General features: G+C 34.3%; 1 protein-coding gene across 3 annotated transcripts in view; it reads left to right on the forward strand.

The window, feature by feature from the left end:
• Window positions 1–24,269, forward strand: part of CFAP47 (cilia and flagella associated protein 47) — a 298,916-nt gene that overhangs the window by 159,764 nt on the left and 114,883 nt on the right. For all 3 annotated transcript variants that reach the window (XM_065848704.2, XM_071812057.1, XM_071812059.1), the window contains exons 49-50: window positions 122–233; window positions 9,383–9,520. In XM_065848704.2, coding sequence (XP_065704776.1) covers window positions 122–233; window positions 9,383–9,520 — 250 coding nt within the window. The remainder of the gene's footprint in view (window positions 1–121; window positions 234–9,382; window positions 9,521–24,269) is intronic.

Raw genomic sequence — 24,269 nt, forward strand, 5'->3', positions numbered from 1 at the left:
AGCATACTTTGTATCATACTCTACTTTTCTAAGCAAGTAAAATTGATAGTGTGTCTATAGTGTTCTTGCAACAGTAACTTGCTTTTGATGATTTTTCCTCTTTGTGAATTCTCTTCACCAGGTATCTTCAGATCTTTCAATGGTGGGTGGTGCACCTGTTATTACTGTAGATCCAGATGACACAGTTGCTTACACTTTGAGTGTATCTCCATGGAGACGAGGAATCTTTCAAGGTACAATGTAGAAACCAAATATGTAAAATTCCTATAATTTAGCAGATTAAATTTGTTTAGATTTAATGCTTCAATTTCTGTTCAACATAACCTTTCTTCTGGAAGAAAGGCTATAATTACCAGCAATACTGGTTTATAAGCTGGCTCATGTTTTTATTTGTAAAGGTTTATTACACCTAAAAATGTAGTCAGGTCCTTAAAAAATGCCTGTATATTTGCAACTTCGTGCATCTAATTGCTCCCATGAAAACTGGCCCAGTAGGGACTAATGAGTTTGAATTACCACCATGTTCTTCAGTCCTAATTTAATTTTCCAAAGTATGTTGAATAGCTGTAGTTATCCTAGCACTACTAGAATCAAAGATTTAAAGGCAGAGACCAAAATTTGTTTTTTCCCTCGATTAAAGTTCCATTTGTTGACCGCAAGGCAAGAGTACATACACTGAATGTGGTGAGCTCAATTTCTTCTTTGAGATCTATGGAGGCTAGGAATATCTAATATTAACTGCAAATAATTTATGTCAGTCCATATTTATACTGATGTTTTATGATACCATAGCAAGACTACCTTTTTTTAAATGAATATTTCTTTAACAATTCACATTTCATATTTTTTCAAATGCTTAGTAATAATTATAGAATTACCTGGTGCTCATTCTATATCTCATAATCTGAAAGTCGCGATTGTGAGAATGAGGCAGTAAAATTAGCCTTTTTCTTCCTTGTAGAGTAGCTATTGTAGTAACTCTCAGCTCTTATAGCAACTCTCAGCAGATCAAAGTATGAGAGTGTGTTTGGGAGGGAATTATGGGAACAGAAGAGACCGTCTTGGAGTAACCGAATAGTGCTCAGAAAACCTAGATTTAAACAACTTCTTAAATGAAAGGATTTCTGATATTGAATGAATCTCTTAATCCAAAATGCTTAGTGTATAGCTTGGATTTTGTGGGTTCCTAATTCCAAATGCTTGATCCTGCTACTTTACTAGACAATTTAGATTAATGACAGCTGTTTTCTCAACATTAAAAAGCCATTAAGTCTTGTCCCTTGAGAAGGCCAAACTAGTTTGGTCTCTGGCCATTTTAGTTTTATTATCTGTTGTGTAAAATGTAGGTAATAGTGCCATCTCAATTCACAAGTGACGTGTAAAAATAAATTAATACTTATAACAAAGCTTGGCCTAGTGCCACAGGAAGACTTCAGCAGCTTGTTGCTAAATCTGACACAAAATTCAGTCTCTATGATTATGGATCAATTTTCAATGAAATTTGTGACTGCTGAAAATCTTCACTAGGAAATATTGAGCCTTATGCCTTTATTTCAGGCTTTAAAGATTTAGGAATATTCTCTTCTTCTGGCTTAGAAAATCCTCAGTTCTTTCATACATACTGAAAGTTTCAGTGGAAGCGGTTCCAAGGCTTCTGTCATACAGCAGATTAATGCCAGGTAGTAAAAGCTATGCCTTCAAAGGGACAGAGATGGCACATGTGGACCAACATCTCTATATGTTCTGTTGTCCCCTAACTTCTATTACAATGGTTTCCGTTACATTTGGAAGCACGATATGTTCACTGAGTGAGAAAGAGAGAGAGCAGTCTCTCTAACCTGTTATTATTTCAGAGGCTGGGAAGCCATGTATGTCCTTTTTTTTTTCAGAAAACAGTTCATTTATTTTATACTTCAAAATAACTTGATAGAAGGCTGCAGTTATCCTTTGGAAAGAGACAAGGCCCATTCATCTGCCATCCACTCCTGGCTCAGTGCTTGCTTCAATCACTGCTTAGGAAAGTTGTTCATTCTTCCTCTGGAGCGAGGACAGTTTCGTGTATGTCACAGAAATTTGTGCATACTCTCTAATCATTCAGCTGCTGTAGAAAGGAGAGAGGTGGAGGGAAGAAAGGCCACTGTCACTGGTTTGAAAGGCAGCAGCTGTTTCTGCTGTCTGATGTAAGGTGTGATACAAACTTAACTACCAGATATCCTGTGTCTGGTAGCCTAAGTTAGGAAGTGCTTACTTTGTGGCTTGAAAGAGAATGGAAGTCGGTCTGCTTGGTACTGTGCAAGTCTAGGAAGTCATATTTGTTCCCCAAAGCAGAATTTTAGCTTCTGGGAAACTTTAATGTCAAAGCTGATATTTTAACAGCCAGCCTGAAGCTTGAGGATCACAGGTTAGATGTAAATGATCCAAGTGGGAATTAGGACTCGGGAACCATAGTCCTTTCTAGGTTCAAGATACTACAGGTAAAGTATAATTTAAACTTCCAAAAACAAAAGTAGTCTTTATACAGTTTGGTGAATTTGTTTAGAAGGAAATAAATAATCCATGGTGACAAAATGTTCAATGATTGAAAATAAAAAGCAACACTTAAAAGCTATCCACAAAGCAAATTTTGTCCTGTGGGCATCTAGCTGAAGTCTCAGTCACAGTGCTGGTGGATGATTTCAAGTTTAGAACTCCCTAACTTGTAAATACAAAATTTTGTAGCTTTGGTGTGCTAGTACTGTTATTGTTTTATTAAAATCAATTGTGATAGAAGGACTTTTACCATATAAATTTTTGTACTGAACAAAAGGTCTGCATTCGAAGCCTTTTTTGTTGCAAATTATATAGCTGCAAGATTATACTTCTTTTAGTTTTCTTCTTTCTATTTTATTGTTGTTATGCTAAAAATGGGCCCGGTTCTTTTGAAAAGTCCATTTGACAGCATTCCAATAGAGTGCTAATACTATATGCTTTGGCTGTTTTGTAGCTCTATGACAGCTTTGACATAGAAATAATAGCTAATAAACATATTGCACAGATTCTGACACCAGATAAAATGCTTCAGCAATCTGTTTTCTAAGTAACAGAACAATTTCCTTTAGGTTTGGTAAAGCATCTTCTACATATTACTTTATCTTTTATCAAACTCTTATTTCTGCTTTCCACAGAGCCGAGCACAATTTTCCCAGTACAGACCAAAGCTCATAATGCTTGAATATTTCGTGTGCAGAAAATACACACCTGTTATAGTCAGTGCCCTTTTATCCATTAAAATTTACTAGCTTTTAGAAAGGAGCTTTCTAATTTTGTGTGTCACCTTTTTTTTTTTTTTAATTCTATCTGTACTTAGTAGGCAGCACTTTCCCATGCTACTCAGAGCTTTTGAAGCCTACACTGAGGAAAAAGGGCAGCATATTACAGGCCATGGCCTGCCAGACTGGAGCATGTAGGACAGTTTTAACAAGATGGTGAAAGTCATGCGAATACATTCTGGCCACTAAATGAGTTGATTAAACTGTTTTTTTTTTTCAGTATTTTCCCTTTGACACTTGCATGAAATCTGATTTTTTTAAAAGATATTGTTCATTTCTTTGTTTGATGGAATTCTGCAAATTGATCTATTGATCACTCTAATTTCAATGGAATCATAAAATCACATGTGGGAGGAAGACCAGCTCTGTAGCTTCTGGTAGCTATTGCTGTATTTCCAGTATTTGCCCATACCTTTGCTTTAAGCACTTGCTCATCAACTGAAGCACCCTAACAAATTGGGTCTAACACATCTGTAATAAAGACAAAGTTAGAAGGACCTTCCAGTTGCTTGATTGCCAGAAATGGCTCTGGGACACCTCACTGGGGGTCACTGGACTTCACGGAAGGAGGGCTGTTCTATTGGTATGTGCCACCACCTGGCAAGTTGATCCCCAGCAGCCCTTTCCATCTGTCCTAGTGCAGCTGGACTTGCAAACTCCTGTGCTCTTTCATATCATGATTTCATTGTCACATAAAGAACAGACAGTGAGAGTTATAAATAAAACAATTCTCCTCTTTATTGAGTGCTACAAACCCATGTATGAATGACAGTTGGCAGCGGGATTTGCCACTCACTCATTTCTCCCATGTGTGGGTCTTAAAGCTTATTCTGTTTCCTTTTTGTTGATGCAGGGAGCAATTCATGCAGTTCCAATATACCAACAAGTAGTAGGATTTACAGAAAGTCTTTAGTATTTACAGATATCATCATACAGGTTTTCCTATGGAAAAGAGAGATTATAAAGTTGTGTTGTAACGTACAGTAAATATATTTTTTTCTTTTCTTTTTCTTTTTTTTTTTGTCAGTAGAAAAATTACCACAAGCAAAATTGGCCAAATCTATAGCTTGCATAAATTGCACTGATCTTTTAATTTATCTTATCTCTTCTGTGAAACTTTTCTGAGGCAGCAGCTATACATTGATTTAATTGGCCAATTAAACATAGAAATGCCTTCCACTACTCCCAAGACCTATACTTATTAAGATCATGTTTGTATATTTAAACCACAAGTCAAACATTTCCATATCTTTTCAGATTTGTGTGAAGAATTCCATGCCTACATAGCCTTCTGTTCTTGTTTCAAGTGAAAAATACAGGGATATTGTGGGCTTTTATCGTCTCTCTGCAGCAGAAAATAATCATGTACAATACGTACCTTTCAAATAGTTCATTCAAATTATACAAAAAGGAAATAGTTGAATTTTTCTCGTTTTGTTAATTGGATTCAGAGCTGGAGTATTGTAGCGTGTAGGCAATGAGTCAGTCTAACATGTGGCGTTGAAATTACAATTTTATTGGGAAATAGAACAGCCTGCATCCTTTTAAAGGGATGCATCTTCTCCAAAGCAATACAAAACAAAGCTTCAGTATTAATATGTGAATTGAAGTTGTATAAAATGTTTGAACACTGGATAGTAAAGCTAGAAAATGTGCAATGACGTTTTGACCAAGAAACCTTTTAAAACAATATAGTATCAGAAAAAAAAAAAAAATCTCCATAATTTATGTAATTTTTATTTATCAGTTTTCTGTGGCATAATTCTGTGGCCAGTCAGATCAGTGGAAAATGTATCTCTGTGACGTACATGAAGTCTTGTTTGGTTTTGAATATACATTTCAAAAAATTGCCAGCTGTGGTATTTTGACGAATTATGTTATTACATAACACCTGATACAGGAGTCAGGACTGAGCAACTAGATGGAAATAAAAAATCCCAAACATCTGGGACTGTTATGCATGAAGAAATTAGCATTTATCCATTGCTTTGCAGCATCGATAAGGTAACATAAGGTATTGCTGCCTTTGCTGAAGAGGGAGAGAAGCAGCGGTGGGTTCTGTAGGCTGATGGTGCTTTTCGCAGAGGAAAGACTAAGACTTCCTGTATCAAAGCCTTCACATAATGTAGGAGCCAAGCTCAGCAGAACCTTCTGAAAAAATGTAAACATGTCTATTTGTTGTTTTAAATCTCTCATGTTTGTTGCAGCGTTTCTACAACTTTGCAATGCATTTTTTATTACTCTGTAGAGTGCTGAGGATTTTTTATTACTCTTCATTGTATAAAATTCTTTTTCCCATCCTGCAAAACACCTTTTGATTGAAATTTTTTTGTAACCCATAATTTGAATAAATGTATATATTTGTATTATCATTAACTACCTTAATGTCCAACACCTATCATTGGATTGCATGATTCACTCCTGAACCAGGAGAGCATTTCGCTTAGAAATGCTTCCTAGAAAAATATTCTGCCTTAATTTAAAGAATCAAGTAATGCAAAACATACTGTGTACTAAGTGTCCTCACTGATAAGGATTCTGCATTCTATATTTGACTTGAAATTAATACACTTTTTTGCTTATTTTGATGTTTGCAGTTCTTGCCAGCCATTATTATCTTTTTTCCCCTAATAAAAAATTTAAATAGCTTTGAGCCAGTAGTAAATACTTTGGTGCCCATGAAAATTATGTAAGACAATTTATGAATATTTTAAGATTAAGCAGATAAACTGGCTTTAAAAATTAATGCCACCTGTAGTAAAACTGATTATTTTTTATTGAAAATTTAATTTGAAAGATTTAATTTAGTGCCTTACAGAGATCTGAATACATTACATCAATCCAGTCACCCTTATTGATCAAGATTTTAGCCTCATTGTTAGTAATTCTGTTTGTTTAAGATTCATTTTCCATAAAGAAGGAAAATGGAATGTTAGCAATTATGGTGCAATTCTTCACTTATTTTTTTTTTTTTTAAAATTATTATTATGTGTTTGCTGGATTACCAGCACAGTGGTTTAGCAATTCAAGTAGTTTTTAGTTCTTCCACTAGTCCTTGTAATATTCTTTTGCATTAGCAATTTACAGTTCTTCAGCCAATTATTTTGATACTCTTGAGAGCATTTTGTGCAGAGCCAAAAATTTAGTTTGTTTTACAATGCCCCTGCTTACTGATGAAATAAATGTTTTGAGACTGTGAACACTCATGTTCTGTCCCTCTTTCTTTCACATGCATATATCCACAACACAGTTTTCTGAAACACAGACAGTTGGTAAAGAAAACCCTTCCATTGTCAATGGAAGCAAGAACTATAATGAAAAATTACTTAAATTTTAAAATGAAGTGTAACAAAATATTTTCTGCTGTAAGAAGGATTTAGAATTTATGAATTCAGTGCTTTTCAGCATTTAGTCATTTTTAAAGTATTTTAATCAACTTTAAAGATGTAATTTTGCATTTTTTAAACTAATTTTCTTATAATTGTTGACATCTTTCAAGTATATTGATATTTACGTGTCAGATGGTATTTAAAATTAATGAAGTCTTTCTCTTGCGTTTTACTTTTGTGGATTATTGTGCTGCAATAGAACAAAATTATGCTAGGATTTTATATTGATACATAAAATCAGGTTAATTAGTTAGTATTTACCCTGAGATCTATTAACTATTAGTGCCATAAAATATGTCCTCTTACATCAATATTTAAATACTTGGAGCATTTTCTTCAGACATCATTCCCCTGAGCTTTCCATAATGTTTTTGTCTACCTTCTCTTTGAAGCTTTTTTTAAAAAAATTCAATAATTTCCTGAAATGGCATTATTTTAGGAATTTGTAAAAATTTTCAATTTAGAATGGTTTTGTTAGGTTTTACTTATTTTAATTCTCAATTTTATTTTATTATCTTATTTGTGGTTTTTAGACTTTTCTTAACAGAGGGAAGAAAATCTGGGATTCTAATATTTTTAATACAAAATAACATAATTCATTTACCTGGATTCAAGCACACACCTATTTCCATTTCTTTGGTTTTGTTTTTAACTTTGGTGTTTTATACCTGTGCTACGCAGTTACTGTCTCTCAGAGAAAAAGAGACAGTGGCAACATGAAAATAATAAACTTTGCTTCCCTGTAATTATTTAATGTAATTGTACTTAGCAGAAAAAATTTGTCACCATTTGTCATGTTGAAATTGCCACGTGGTGTAGCTATCATTGAGCATATAATGAAAAAAGTTTTGCTTTTCCAAGAGACCGCACCTGAAGTATTGTGTCCAGTTCTGGGCCCCTCAGCTTAAGAAGAACAGGGAACTGCTGGAGAGAGTCCAGCGCAGGGCAACAAAGATGATTAAGGGAGTGGAGCATCTCCCTTATGAGGAAAGGCTGAGGGAGCTGGGGCTCTTTAGCTTGGAGGAGACTGAGGGATGACCTCATTAATGTTTATAAATATGTGAAGGGTGAGTGTCATGAGGATGGAGCCAGGCTCTTCTTGGTGACAACCAAGAAGACAAGGGGTAATGGTTTCAAACTGGAAAACAAGAGGTTCCACTTACATTTGAGAAGAAACTTCTTCTCATTAAGGTATCAGAACACTGGAACAGGCTGCCCAGGGGGTTGTGGAGTCTCCTACTCTGCCACCTGGACACATTCCTGTGTAACCTCATCTAGGTGTTCCTGCTCCAGCAGGGGGATTGGACTAGATGATCTTTCGAGGTCCCTTCCAATCCCTAACATTCTGTGATTCTGTGACTTCTTGGCAGAATTTGACTTTAGTTATGGCTTAGTTGCCTCTTTTAAGTTTATTTTTTCCTTTTAAGATTAACATACTTCTGCCTAATATTAGTATCAAAATTAATTGTGAGGCGTTTTCCAGGTCCCACCTGAGCCTTGCTATTTAGCTTTAGCTTACTCCTGCTATTAAGATGCTGAATTCAGCTAGTCAGGGAGCACAGCACATTGTCTCTGCCATGTGATCTGTTGCCATACATTTGTCCCACTCAAAGTTGGAGAAACCAAAAATACCATTAGATGTAGATATTTTCATATCAAATTGTTCTGGGACTCCCATAAAAGCATAGTAATTCTCCATTACAAATTAAAAAAAAGTTCCACTATGAATAACTTTCTCAAACTCCTGATAAGATACAGTTATGTAAGGTCCTTTTGGGAGACCATTTCAAATAAATTCTAATGGTCTTGAACAGAAAAGTTTCATATAATATAATATAATATAATATAATATAATATAATATAATATAATATAATATAATATAATATAATATAATATAATATAATATAATATAATATAATATAATATAATATAATATAATATAATATAATATAATATAATATAATATAATATAATATAATGATGAAATAGTAATAATATTTAGTATTTAAAAAAAATTGTAGATTTAAAATTCTTAGTCAGAGACACATAATGTAAGAAATAAAACCTGCTTATTCAAAGCTGGTATATCAAATCTTACAGAGTAATATTAGTGCTATTTAAAGGAACCAGGTGCATACTGCATTTTAAAAATTAGATTTTATGTTACCAAATAGCAATCTGCCAATTTAAAAATCTTGGGTTTACAATCTATGTATTTTATCTTCCCTAAATACTTGATTACAACTTAACATACAATACAAAAATGTATCACAGGAATGTATTAACTATTATATTTGTTATCTTATGGCACTAGAATGAGACACTGTGATATAAAAGAATAACAGAAACAATCAAGACTATGCACAGAAGATTGCACTGGAAAGATACTATTATTGTCTACCATATTTTATAATTTTAAAAAGTTTGTTTGCTTGTATTTCGTGTCAATGATCCTTACTTCAGGTGAGTAGAAAAACACTTTTGGGAGAAACAATGATTTATTTCATTGAACTCACTCAAGACTTTATTACCATAATTTATAATTGGATACCTAACACCTGTAGGGAAGTATTACTTCATTTTTTATTAGTTCTGAACTGAGGAAATACTCACACATGTCTGGCAGTCTGTTTTATAAAGCTAATGCCCTGGCTAATATAACACCTGGTATCTATTTGCTTTAGGTGTAATTTCGTTTGTTGCTGAAGATGAAGACCAACAGCAGTCTCGACATAACAGCTCACCAGAGAAGACAGATGGTGAACAGGCCCTTCAGAAACTGTCAGCAGAGACACCAGGAACTGTTGATGTAGCAAACATGGGTATGTTTGTTCTAATGGATAATTTCATTGCCAGTTTGTATAAACTTATATTTTCTTTAAAAATCAAATGTATATTTAGTATGCCAGGCTACATGCCTGCAGTGTTAAGCTAAATGTTTATTCCAGCTATACATGAGACTTCTGCTTTTATGATTTTCAAACATTTTAATGAAATTTTAAGCTGAGCTTGTTTTTTCTTTTTCAATGATGTCACTGAATGTCACTTAGTGTCACTTCTTGTTGGAGAGGGGCAGCATTTGTTAAATGCTTTGTTTTAAAAGTATCCAATAATATTAATAGTGCTGATGTCTAAGCAGGCCATTTGTGAAATTCACATTGCTCCACTTCATTCCACTGTGGAAAATACTTTCTTCTAACTGTCAGTCATGACACGCCTTTGGTCAGTTCCAGTAAAGTCAAGAAGAGAAAATTTCATAATATCTGGTTACTTTCACATTGTCACCTCCTAGTTTATTCTAAATAGTTTCTGCATTATTTTTGAGATTTTAAGTGTTCCAGAGGGGTAGTTTTGTGACTACAAATGCACACCAAATACACAAAGGTAGGAAGTTTTTGTTTGTTTTTAAATGAATTTCTCCATTTTCTTCTTTACATTGCAAATAAAGCCTTTCAAATAGAACTATGCTTTTTTTGCTTTTAATACCTATTATAATTTGAAATGTATTTAAATTATCAAGCATTATTTTAGATGACTAAAGTATATTTCTTACAAGGAAAGCTATCAAGGAAAGTTCTTTTTATACTATAAAGACATTGTTTTAGTCAATATCTAGTTTTTAGGAAGTTGAGAAGGGCTTGCAAATGGAGATCTCTTGACCTTATTTATATCTATAATTTCACTTTAACAGAATTTATCTAGTTTTAAAAGAATTAAAAGCTAGCTTTATTATTTATAAATAATATGAGTTAATCTGAAGTCAATATCAGAAAGTCTTTTCTTTTATAGTGTGTTAATATATGTATGTAATCATATGTAGAGACTCAGAGATTAGTATCCCACCTCTAAAATGAAACAATCCCAAGAATTTACAATCTGTATAGATAGGACAGAGGCAGGAAGAAGACAGAAGCTCAGAGAAGCGACTCTCTCTGATCACACCAGCAGCTTAATGTTAGGGAGAATTAGAAAAACACCAGATTTTTTTCCTCACAAGCCAAAACCCTATCAATGGATATACATTGTCTTCTACCAGATTCATTACACTTTTTTTTTTTTTTTTTCCTAAGTACTTTATGTGAATTCTGAAACACGTTTTTTAGGCAGCTCAGACTCCTAGTGTACTTTGTTGTGTGCACTCTGCTTCATTTTAACAGCTATGTTTAAAACTAACAATAGGTAGTAAAACGATTTCTGTGATTATGTAACTCTTATACAAAATCAGATCTTTTAAAATGTTATTTTGTGCAAACAGTTGACAATACAATGTGAGTTTAAAACAGAAAAGGAATAGAAGTGGAAGAAAATAGTGTAGCAGGACATGGTAAAATGCTGTTTTCAAAAGGTGACAGAAAATAATCATCATAAAATAAGCGATCAAAGAATTACAGTTTTCCCAGAGTAGTTATGGTACAGACAAGACTGCTGCCACAGTGGTAAAATTATAACAAAAAAGCAAAAGGCAAGTCAGTGCTTGACAAATTAAGGAACAGGGTGCTGAGAAGAAGTCTAGAAATATTTAGTAGATTTTTCAAAACCAAGGAGGGAAAAAATGAAAATAAATCCAAAAAGAAATTAAGAGTTTTGTGAGAACAGTACAGACTCAGTTCTCCTGTCTGTTATGTTTAAGGTGAACACTAGTACTGTTTTTCAAAATTCTGGCCTGAAGAGAGCTAGAAAGAAGAGAAAGTCCTTAAGAAGGCAGTTAGAAAGAAAGTAAATAACCAGTATTTAACTTCCGTTGCTTTTCAAGGTTCAAGAATATTTTCTAGCATTCTCCTCCTACAGTGAGCTTTTTTCTTTGAATTTTAATATACAGCAATGTAGACATTTGTTGACCTTAAAACTCTCACAAGACATCATCATAAGTTCACAGAAGAAGCATTTTAACAGAGGTTAAATTAAGTTGATATATGGAGACAATGCAGTAGGTATGAGAATTAGCAGATTTCAAGAAGTTATGAGGAATTATTCCTAAAAGAAATATCAAAACTGATGCCAAATACATGGAAATATTGGAGACAGTCTTCAAATTTTCTGCAAATGTTCATGAAGTTAACTATGTTTCTGTTGTCCAAACTAAACAATTCTACTTATGAAATATTTCATGGCTTTGAAGAGTTACAAATAATCAGTACAAAACTAGTAGAGGCTGTAACTGAAAGTAACTGAAAATAGAATGTAGAGATGGTTAAGTGGATTTTTCAGTCCCTGTCACTGACGTGAATTTAGGGAATTGTTCTCACTGTTTGTTGTTGTTGTTGTTGTTATTATTATTATTATTATTATTATTATTATTGATAAGCCTTTTGCTCAGTTTTAATCCCCATATGTTGGTGGGTGACTAGTTTAATAACTTGCTGAAAGGGGCCAGGTAATCAGCTCTAACTCAGGTCTCTTTTTCACTGCTTGCTAATTTACGTGGATATATAACTACAATGGAGTGCCATTGGTAGGTGGAGCAGTCTGCGTACCTTATTTATATATTGCGTTCTAAACTGGACTTAAAGTAGGACATGAAGTGACTCTTCCCTAACACAGTATTGCTTAATTAAAACAAAACAAACCAAAACAAACTGATTTTTTTTTTTCTGCAATACAGAAGACATACCATTGCAATGCCCATATCCTGGGAACTTCAGGCTTCTATCTCACCTTTAAATCAACCAGCTGCTTCTAGTCATTTCACAAAACATTATCTTTCATCAGAACCATTCACGTGTACTAGACACCTATAACCAGGGAAAGTATCTGCTGAAAATGGCTGAATAGAAATGGAAGGTAACAAGGTGTGATCTAACTCATATAATAGTTGTCGTCTTTTATTAATTTACTTCAAAGAGGAACTAACAGAATCTTAGCTTTATCCTACACAGCTTCCTTTTTACACCTATATCATTAATGTAGTTTTTAACAAAAATTAAATATTCTATGGCTTTTAAGGGTAGAATGACTGATGGTTACTTCTGAGATTCAGAATTTCTTAATTGCAGGGTGCATGCCGTCAATATAAAGCAAACTACTTACAATTGAACAGAGGCATCACACACTGAAGAAGTGCATCTGAGAGCTGAGAATCCCCAGGGATACTGTTACTGATGTGGGGGAGCAGAAAATAGAGGACTTCTGATGTAGAGAAAATAATATACAGAATTTAATCGGTAGAGGCCAAAATAAGTGTGAGGTTGTCCATAGCTGAATAAGGTCAGGAAAAAATCTCTAATGGTAAATTACATGTACATCAGGCATTTTTGTGTTGCTGTCACTCAGTGAAAATTATGCCTTTTAGGCATACTAGAAACTGCCACCTTGTTATACACACCTTAATATTCAATATCATCTTCAGCTACACACACATATGCATTATGTAAGTATGAATATATGTATTTACTTTTTTTTTTCTTCTCCAAATTACGTGGTATGACTGAAGAAGATGATAATTTCTTGAACAGTTTTCTTACATTCTTTTCATAATTCGTACCAACAACCCTCATTATGCTCTTCCAAAAAGCTAATGATTCTGAAATTTGTTCATGACTTTTTTCTCCTTCAGATGCCGTAAAGAAAAAGCACATTTAGAGCTTACAGTGAAAACCATTGATACGGCAACTCTCCTGACAAATCCTTTTTATTCTGCCTTAGTTCAAAGGAAAGTAACAAAATAAAACCAAAACCAATCAACCAACCAAACAAAAAAAAACATCCCAGGAAACAAACCCAAACAGAAAAATGTCCGCAGGACAGATTTAATGACAGGGCCTTACCCCTTTCTAAAATGGCGTGGATTTTCAGTTCTTTTCAAAGCATATTTCTGTCTTTCAAGAGAAGAGGTCCTATTTTTTTTTTTTTTTTCTCATGGAAGCCAAAAATAAACCCAGGCCAAGTGACTGCTAAGACTTGAAAGTAGAATGCAGCTGGTCTTTAGTATAAATTTTACATTTACATATTCCTGTATACCTAGGTGCTAAAAGAATAAATATTAGTCATTAATAGATACTTATTTCATGGTCTGAGCAAAATCTACAAAGCTTATGCTTGTCAAAATTTGCTCTCGAAGTAAAGGAAATTGTTCTGCTCTACTGTGGATCCCATGGTATCTTCATAAGCTGAACTGCTCTTTTGTTGGGCACTTTGCTGTGTAGCAGGTGGGCAATGGGGAGGGTGTTTGGCTCAGTTTCTGCCAGGCCAGCTCAGCCATCCTCAGGAGTTTGATCCATCAGCTCCCCTGTAAATAAAAGTGTGAAGGTGGTGAAGTTGCTGTAATGACAAAGACTTGCACAGCAACAGCAAACCTGCCCCTCCTCCTCCAAAATCCACCCCTTCAGCAGTGAGCCCTAGCAGAGAGCTGGCACTTAAGCAACAGCTTTTAATGTTCCTGCCAGTGGTGATGTTTGACAAAGCTGAGCACTACAGATGCAAAATGTTTATTTGTACAACACAGGGGAATTTTGCATGTGCTGTTGTCTTATTCTGGCTGCCCTAAGCATTGCCTTTATCAAAAGATTATACTTCCTATTGTTTTGTTCTTATGGGATGCATTTACATTTTTATGCCACTGCCAAGTTTTTGAATTTCTTTGTACTTGAAAGGCATAACATAAAAAAGATACACTACTTGTGAGTAAGCCATGATAAAAAAGCATATTCAAAGGGGTTAGGCCAGACATTCATTTTGGCAAAGCCTGTTTTAATTATCTTTTTTAAAGCTAATTTATCCTTCAACTAGGCCTTCAATGACAGGTGACGTTTTCTAGTCTCTGTTGTTATTGTACCTCTCATGATATGTCTCTGATAGTGACGTGTCTTTCCCGTTATCTTTAAAAACAACTGCTTCCAAGTGGGTTAATTGAGGAATTGATGCCTTTGAAAGGTAACGATATCTGCACACGTGGTTCTCCTGGACTTTAAGGATCGAAATCAATCCCTGGGAGCTGAACATCTGTGGGAGCACACTGAGGTATTCGCATATGGAAGATAATGAAATCATTTCTTTGTTGTAGCCATTGCTAAAGGCAATTAAGAGGAAAACAGTGTTCAGAATGGCAACAATTTAAAATAAAACTTCATAGTTATTCATTATAATTATTTTAAAATATAATAAGAACTGAGTATATAATGGTAAATATTAGGATTCATTCAGGATTAATGCAGGAATATGATTAATGTACCCTTAGTATATTAAAGGTATAATTGATATATTTCACATACATATTTATTTCCAGAATTAGTATCTTTCTAACAGGAATATCCTTAAAATCATTTTGAGTTATCTACCTCACAAATTTTGATTGTGTAGTTAAGCTATTTTTCAGTTTAATCTGCACACTATACGTTCAAGCATATTGTGCTCCACCTTCAGATTAGTTTGCTTTTATTGAGTCTCCATCTTCAGGAAACAAAAAAACAAAAAAACCCACGTTACAACAGGAATATCCAAAGAAAATAATCCCCATCTAAACCACATGCTTATTTGAAAATGTAAAATACCAACCAGGGCTTGCTTTTTCGATAGCATTTGCAGCTATACTTCTGCTTGTGCATACAAGCTTCTGAAGATGGTTTGGCATATGTAAAACATTAAGGATTAGACTGTTTTTTGTTTTTTCCTTTGTCAAAAAGAATGTTCAGTTATTGTTAGCTTTCTCAGTAGGTGCCCTTCTGCAGTACTGCAGTCTGCTAAGTGTTATCCATTTTCCTGTGCCCTTTTGAGACTCAGAACAGCTTGACTTCCCTAATAAACTAACATGTTGTTTTGAAACAATTCAGATGTAGCAATGCTTCAAGGACCTGTGGCCCACAGTGAATTTTGTGGGGCATGGTATGTGTGCAATTAAAAATCTGTGCAAACAAAGCATGGCAGCACATTTTAAATTAATAACAAAAGCAATCTGTAGTTGCTCACAGTGTAAGGCTGCTGGTGAACTTTAGGTTACATTGCCCTTCATGCAGCAGGTGTTTTAGTATCGCTGTGCTGAGAAGGCTGGTAATGTTGCATCTGCCCTCACCACAAATAAGTCTCTCTGTTTGTAAACCTGTGCATCTGTATATTTTTTGATGTCATAGCGTGTAGGATTGCATTTGCATATAAACAAATTACATTTTCTTACCTAATTAAAAATGTCTGTGGTATGCATTTTGCTTGTTCTGATTGTCTATATGAACTGTAAACTTTGTTTCTAAAAAACACATTCATTCTCTCATGTATGACACATCTCAAATATTTGTCTATATGAGGAATTCTGTCGGTTAGTAGCCTATTTAATAAAAAACTATTCTGAAAAAAAAAAATCCTGAGCAAAAATAATGGTTGTAGTTGCCATGGTTACATGGCTAGATGTACTCTGGTCTTCTGCCTGTCCCTCTCAAGTTCACCTGTGCAACGACAGGCATGACTTGCACCTTGCTGAACTGAAACAGTGCAGTGGGACCACACTTACATTTCTTCCATTTCTAATCCACCCTTCAGCAACAGGGCTAATGTGATAGGTCCAAGTGTAAATCCTTGCTAGGATTCTGTGACAGAGCACATTCAGAATGATATAAAAAAATAACATTTTTGAAACAATATAATAAATGAGCTAGTAACAGAGGAGTAGATTCTTTACAGCCAATGCCCTTGCTATTAGGTTTGAGATGCTCTTTACCTAGGTCATCATTTTGTCTTTCCCACTTTGTCATGCCTGCAAAAAAATATTATTTTACCCCTTAGCAAGTAAAAAATTATAGACACAGAGAGCTCAAAATAGGCAAGGAAAAGAACACTGATATTTACCAGTTCCTCACAGTCATAACTATGTCTGGGAGAAGATAATGTGGTGAGGAAAGGACAGGGGGAAGGTCCCTATCAGTCTCCTCTGTTCATGTTGTTTCAATTGCTGTGGGCTGTGAAGGTATGCACTGAGCCAGAAAACAAGAAAAAACCCTAGAAACTTTATAGTCTAATACTTGGGACAGTTCACAAAAAGTGGAGTTCAAATAAAATATGTGATTTTTGTAGTCTTTTACAGTGCTGTGGGTTTTTTTACTATCTAGATAATACTTGAGTCTGTTACATGAATCTAAATATTATGACACATTCAAATAACTCTAACATCAATAAGATTCCCTAAGAGCAATCACTTACAATATCTTGTTACTTAAGGGTGAGAACAATTTCCTTCAAGGTGTATGTTCAGTCCTTTAAGCAGAGGAAAGAATTGCATTTAGGTTCTGAGAGCCTTGCAGGGCAATCCGACATTTAAGCTACTGTATAAATAGAGTCACCAATGGAGAGCAAAGTTTTTATATTTTTTGTTTGTTTATTTTTTGTTTCAAGTGTCTGAAAACCAAGCAGTTCAGAAATATCAATTAAAACATTAGATTCAGTCAAAATCATGTTTTTAAGATGACAGGGAACACATTAATTTCCAACAGCAGAAAATAAAACACATTCCTCCATCCAATCAAATTTATTTTTTTCATTTTTACCATCAGGTTCCCCCACAAGGATTATTATTATAATTCTATTACAAGTAGTGCTATGCTTTTATAACTATGCAAGTTTGAATCACATACTACTGATATTTTCTGCCTTTGAAGCTATAAACGAGTTGTTCCTGAAGACTTTTTGTGATTAGGTATTTCCAGTTGTGTAAGGCATGTGTTTTGTTAGTAAAAAAACCGTGTAAGTTCACCTTGTTTTGTCATGGATAAATTTCTCTCATATCTTAGATCTTCTTGTTCACTCAGTAGCCTGTTGCTGGAATTTCCTAAGGATTTTTATTTCTATAGGAGCTGCAAAATAAATGACCTATATAGAATTCTGGCTTTTAATTTATCCCAGACACTGGACATTCCTGCATTCTCTTACATTCAGTTATGAAGTAGGTTTTTCTAACCAACTAGTAAAGGACCATTCTAACATTTTTACTGAGTAGGCAATAGATATCATCCGTTGCAGTGATTTGTTTGTTATGGTGTCTACTGTCACTCTCAAAATATTTATATTGCTTTCTCTGTGGAGACAGGAGACTCCTAATTGTTCTTGACATACTTATGAAATTATAAATATTAGGGAACTACTGTTTCCCACTGTGGCAAAAGAGAGATGGCATTTTATATGTTATCCCTGAGTGAGAGTTTGTGTGTGCAAGAAGCATAACTGAGAGATTTGAATGAACTTTGAAGGCATTATTTATTTCTGTTTATGGCATTTGGCACGAATTTTGTAGTAGAACTTTCCCTGTGGAAGCGTTTCTTTTGGGTTACGTTGAAAGAAGCTCACCAACTACGTCTGTACTTTTGGTATGGTTTATCCCTGTTTATCTTTCTCTAACATAGCTCATTAAACCTTCCTATAAAACATTCATATATTCAGAAATAATCATTCCCTTCATGTTCAAATACACATTTCAGAGTGGGTATGTAACTGATTTGCATTGATTACCGGTATTGATGGCTAGAAGGAAAAGTCTCCACCATTGGAGGCATAGACTGAAGCATATTCCGTTGCTGTGTGACATTTGTGTTATCACATTGTGGGTTAACCAGAATTCAATTTTTTTCTGTGAACACTAGAGAAATCTCACTCTACTGCTTCTGTTTCAACTGGTTTACCCACTTTTCTACCAATAAATTTATAGAGAGATTGTGTAACTTTTTTTTCTTACTCCTTATAATGTCTTGTGTGTCACAGTGGGTCTATTAAAAGCATGATTTTTAAGTTCTATGTTGAAGATCTGATCCTAAGGATCTTTCATACAATCCTTGCTTTTCTATAGGCAAGTAAAGAGATGAACAGGTAAAAAATGTCAGCAAGTTCTACAGGGATTTCTGTGTCCTGTATGTTTAGAGTTTTCCAGTCAAAGTGCGATTGTTTTGCATACTGTTCATTTATCAGAATGTTTGCATTTATACTGGAAATAGGGAATTATCCTTGAAAACAAACTTTTAAAAGTATTCATTTTACCATTTGGAGATTTTTTTTTCATACCGAATAATACAGAAAGGTGTTTGCTTCTTTTTTTTTTTTTTTTTTTAAGAAAGATGTACTTTTTCTTTTTAAATTTGAAGATGTACACTGCATTCAGGTTCCCTATTCTAGAATATAAATCAATATTGTTATTACTCTTTGAAAGTGATATAGTATTGTACTCAAATCAGTATTACTTACTGTGCAATGTGACAATTAGTATTACATTGTTTTGAAGTGTAAAATGCATATTTTAAAAAATATATTTTTTTTCTTTAGGCTTCACATCGTAGTCACATTGCATTTACAGTAAATTATGCTTTTTATCTAGAAGAAGTTTTACAGCTACAGATAAAAAAACATCTAGCACAAATGTTTTTCATATCACTATTGTGGATGTGTGCAATACTACTAAATAATGTGCAGGACACAGGACCTAGCAAGATCTACCTTTGAATTTTTTTTTTAAAAGGTGAATAGTGTATATGAAATATGGCAAATGTGCGTAGGTAAATTGCTATCCAGTCATTTTCACCTGGCAATGCCTCATGCCCCCTTATGTTCATGTTACTAATATTTCAGACTCAGATTTCACGCATGTTTAAAAATGTAGCCCCTACTAATGAGAAACTTCATGGAAAAGCTGCAGTCTAGTAAGAACAATAACAATTATTCCTGGGGTTTTGGGGAGTATACAAAAGCTTGTTGTGTTTTTGACAATTAGAATAAATTATAAAAACAGGATTAGCATTCCTGGTAAGATATTAAGTTAAACTTATGCTATTTAGGAAAAATACTTCTGCTTACATTGTTTGAGTAACATATGTTGAATGTTGGAAAGAATTAAGGGATTGCTTTCACTGAACTCTCTGGATTTATCAGTTATCCACATCTTATTTGTCCAACAATCTATTAAGAAATTAGTAAGAGCAACCTGATGAAGTTCAGCATCTGTAAATATGGCAGATAATATCCATGAAATTAATGAAGGGTTGGTTTTATTTAGTGTCAAAATACTTGAACATAAAGCTTCTCTACTTGAAGATTAATAGAATTTGACTTAATCACTTCTTATTTTATTGAGAACATAAATTTCTCACACAACTCTACAGTAGGTTTTGCTGAAATCCAATGAAAATCTGCCCACTTTATCATTGTGGTCAGGATCCCATTTCATATGACTCATTTTATGTTTTATGGATGTATAGAGAAATAAATACAGTTTTCCTAAAATGACCTAAGTAGTCAGCAGAAACATGTTAAAGAGGTCAGAAAATTGTACTCTCTAATAAAGGGACCACACCATTTTTATCCCAGAAGAATACTGTCTTTTTTGTGTGTGGTCTTGCTTTTTGTTGCCTTAAGATTTAGTATGTGGTTTTCTTTTCTTTTTTTTTTTTTTTTTTTTTCCCAAAGAAACTACATAGGTTTAGCCTGCTAGAGCATAGTAGAGAGTTTAACAGTAAACTCTGTCAGGAAATGAGATATCTTCTCACTGAAGTCTCATGTACGTTCATGTAATAAAATCAAAGGTAACTTGTAGTTAGGATGTATGATGTTCACCATTTCTTGGGTCTTCTAGATGTTTTCAACAGATGCTGAATTCCAAGCTGAGAGATATAGATCTTTTAGGGAAATATAGAAAATGATTTTACAGTAGTTTCTAAATTCCAATATAGTTTCTATAATTCAATTGATTCAATGGCATTTGCTTCTCGAATGAAAGACTTATGTTGCTTAATAGCGTGTAGCTTTTAAATACCTTCATATACAGCAGCTCATAAGAGCAGTTACTTGCTTGTGACATAATACTAGTATAAAATGACTAAATTTGTCTTCAGTAAACTTATTTTGAATTTACTGTGTTGATAGTAATAGACTTTGACTCAAAATTTCATAATAAACAGCATTTAACCATTGGAAGTGCATTTCACCATGGCATATTACACCTAAAGACCACAACAGCCAGAGGATTTTTAAAGAAATTCCAACAGGTCTTAGTTGCTAAGACTTAAAACCAAAATTTTTGCTAAGCCTTTACAATAAATGCCATATTTGTGAGTACACTTCTGAGATTTAAGAATATGTGATACTTTTCTGCTGCCTTTTTTATTTTACTGCCAGTTTGATCTTCTGCCTGTCATAGGACCTTGTTTCACTAATGTACTTTTATATTTCATTCAATAACTTGTGTTTAACTGAATTACAAATTAAAAAAGACGTTAGTTATATAATAATATGTTGTTTCAGTACCATGAAGATTTTTACTAGTTCTAAAATCATATTAATTTCATATTTGAATTTTTCTGGCTGCAGTTCTTTGATATTAAATATTCTATGTCAAAGAGCTCGTAGTAGCCAATGTATCACCTTCTTAAAAAAAATAAACAAACCCCCTCTATGACCAAGTAGATTTTTGCTTTTTGGAGTAATTTAGTTATTTTATGTATAAATGTCTGTATTTCATATCTTTTGTATTCATCCTGATGTGGAACAGGAAGACACTTGAGTATCATTTTAAGAAACTTCACGACGGGAAATCATCTGAGTACAACTTATCCTACCATGCCAAGGGTGTATCAACCATGACTGTGGGTACATGACTCCTGAGCTGGCGTTTATTTTTTCAGACATGTTAAAATGCCTGTGTGAGACAGCTTACCCAAGCTGTTCATCTGGCAAGTGATTCCCTAACACAAGTCACAGTTTATACCCACTTAAAATGTGCAATGATATGCTAAACCTGGCCAGTGAATAGTATTTCTGCCAAGATACAGGAAAAAAAAAATCCTAGGTTATTTTACTTCATGGAATCAGTGTTGGTGGCTTTCCTACTACACTGACACAAGAAGTCTTCCCCTTCTGTTCATTTTCCCATGCCATTCCTCATTACATGGTTTATATTATTTTTATATGTGTTCTTAGATATCATTGATGATTGTCCTACCCCTCCAGAGAGCCCACAGTGAAATTTAGGGACCCCTTTTTCCATTATCACCCTTAGAAGCTTTATACACCAGTGTAGAGAAGAATGAGCAGTAATCTTTCTGTTCCTTATCTGAGACTTTATAGGCCAATACCCGGAGACTGAGTTATCTTTGGATTTTTTCCAAAGACAAGACAGAGACAGACAAACATTAAAAACAAACCAAAACAAAACAGAAAAAAAAAAAAAAAAAAAAGAAGAAAATAAAAAAAATCAATAGAAATGAAGCCAGATATGGCAAATGGAGAAATATCAATAGACTTTTGGAAAAATCGCTTAAGAATTTGGATAATTTTACAGGCTGTATGAAGGAAGTGGGAGCAGGGAAGGTTAGTGCATAATTTGTGTTCATTGGGTTAAGAAAATGACTGACATGAATATCATCATGGTTGCATCTGTGTTTTTCAGCAGAGTGCCAAGAATTCTAGTTTCATGTGAGTTAGAGATTATGACTATGAATGAGGGTGTGCTGAGACATTTCATGGAACAGGAGAGTATGTTAGTTAGCTATAAACTGGTAGATACAACTTGTTTCCTTGTTGATTTGGACAACCATTTCTCTAGGATATTTTTTTAAAGCTACTTACTAATGAAGAATCCACAACATAGGTTATCTGTCCTAGTTCTTCTCTACCTGTACCATTGTAAAGTTTTCTGGATATATTTCACATGCACTAAAGCCCAACGTTTTTCACTCTGTCCATCAGGGACAGGAAGATAATCTTCACATGCGCAAAAAAGTTATAATCACTGTCTTTCTGAAGAAAACAAAAGAAAAATACTTATTTATCAATAGTTGTTTTCTGAACTTCAAATTCATACTGGTTATACTAGTTTTTTTTGGTGTTTTCATAAGTCTTTTCGTTGTTGTACAACAATTGGCTACTTTATGGGTTTTTTTGACTTCTCTTCAAAAGTATCTTGAATTGTTCTTGTCTCTCTCCCTCCTTTGGAATTATCTGTTTATTTTACTCTTAGACTAGATTCTCCTGAGTAACTCCTCCACTTAGCCTGATCTTCTTTCTTTGACACATTGTTGGACTAAGGTAATTGTAACAACTGAATAACATTCTTAAAGCAAATATAAGTTATATTTACATTAGAAGTGAAAAAGCATTTAAAAAGTGTGTTAGTATTCTAAGCAACCAGATCACTTCACTATATAATCTCCAATTATATAACTTTTTTTCTAACTAGTGAAAAGTTACAGTTCCTCTTGCTTGCTTTTCAAACTTCTAAAACCACTACATCATAACTAAGACAGTACCATCTTCCTATAAATTACCTCAGAGATTCTGCTTGTGATGATGGTCTGATTTTGAGTTTACCATTTGAGACATGTTAATCTTCTAGGCTAAGAATTGTAAAGCCAGGCAATAAAAGTCTAATACTGTAAAAGCAAAGTTCTGAGAAAGACGTGATTTCTGAGGTGCAGGCCACTCCCAAATATACAGCCCATCCTACTTGAAACCTACTGGTGCTCCCCAAACGTGGTCAGTTTATTTTCAGTGCCTTATGCATGACAGATTCCTTATGCAGTAGATTGTTTCATCCCCTAAGTGTCCATTTCATCCTGTCTCTTCCCAGAGTATTCAGTGGCTTATGATGCAAGTCTGGGGTTCTTTTCAGTGTGTGGCTATATAGTATTACTAAAGAAAGCAAGGTCAAGGAATGCAATTGACCTTGTGCACCTACTTTGGTAAGGTTTGTGACAGACCTTCAAATTTATTCCTCCAAATTTTATTCCTCCAACTATTAATATCGTAGAATATTCTCCCTGCACCCCCAATCCAGAAATCCAGTGAGTTTTCAACACTTGTGTTGCTAATTTTTGATCTCTACATTTACTAGTGTCACAAGTACTTGGTGTTTGGATGGCATTCTGGCAGATGATCTGAGTTTACTTGCTATGTCACAATTTCCTCGGAAGAAGAGCCAGATCATACCCTGAGTTCTTCCCCACTGTGTACCAGCAGAAAGGTCCGTGTGTCACCAATAGATAGCTAATAGCAAGCTGGTTTAAATTTCATGAAACATACATGCCCTTGATAAGTGCAAAACACAATACAAATGGAGACTGAAAAAAGACCCTCCTGAAGGGGAATAACAATATTTGCAATATGTATGTTTTATCACCCAACTGCAAGGGAGAAGGGAGAGCTGTGACATCATCATTTTAAGGCATTGAGAGTTTATAAAAGGCTTCAAGAATATTCCAAGTAAAAGAGATATTTTCTTTTTTTTCCAAATTCCCATGTACATAGCAGATCTGCTGGATCACTTTTTTTTAAGCTGTTACCTGGGAGATGGAGAAGAGAAATTGTGTTTATGCAGGTTCACCTAGAGCAGATTACACAGGAATGCATCCAGGTGGGTTTTGAATGTTGCCAGAGTCTCCTTCTCTGGAGACATTCAAAACCCGCCTGGATGCATTCCTGTGTGATCTGCTCTAGATGAACCTGCTTTAGCAGGTGGGTTGGACTAGATGATCTCCCGAGGTCCCCTTCAACCCCAACCATTCTGTGATTCTGTGATTTATGAAGTAAAGTTGTTGAACTGAGAAATGATGTTTACAATATCATACTGGAGTGATATTAATAGCGTGGAAGACTGAACTTGAAAAATGGAAGGTATCA

This window comes from Patagioenas fasciata, chromosome 1 (assembly GCF_037038585.1).
Source record: "Patagioenas fasciata isolate bPatFas1 chromosome 1, bPatFas1.hap1, whole genome shotgun sequence".
In the NCBI taxonomy this organism is placed as follows: Eukaryota; Metazoa; Chordata; class Aves; order Columbiformes; family Columbidae; genus Patagioenas; species Patagioenas fasciata.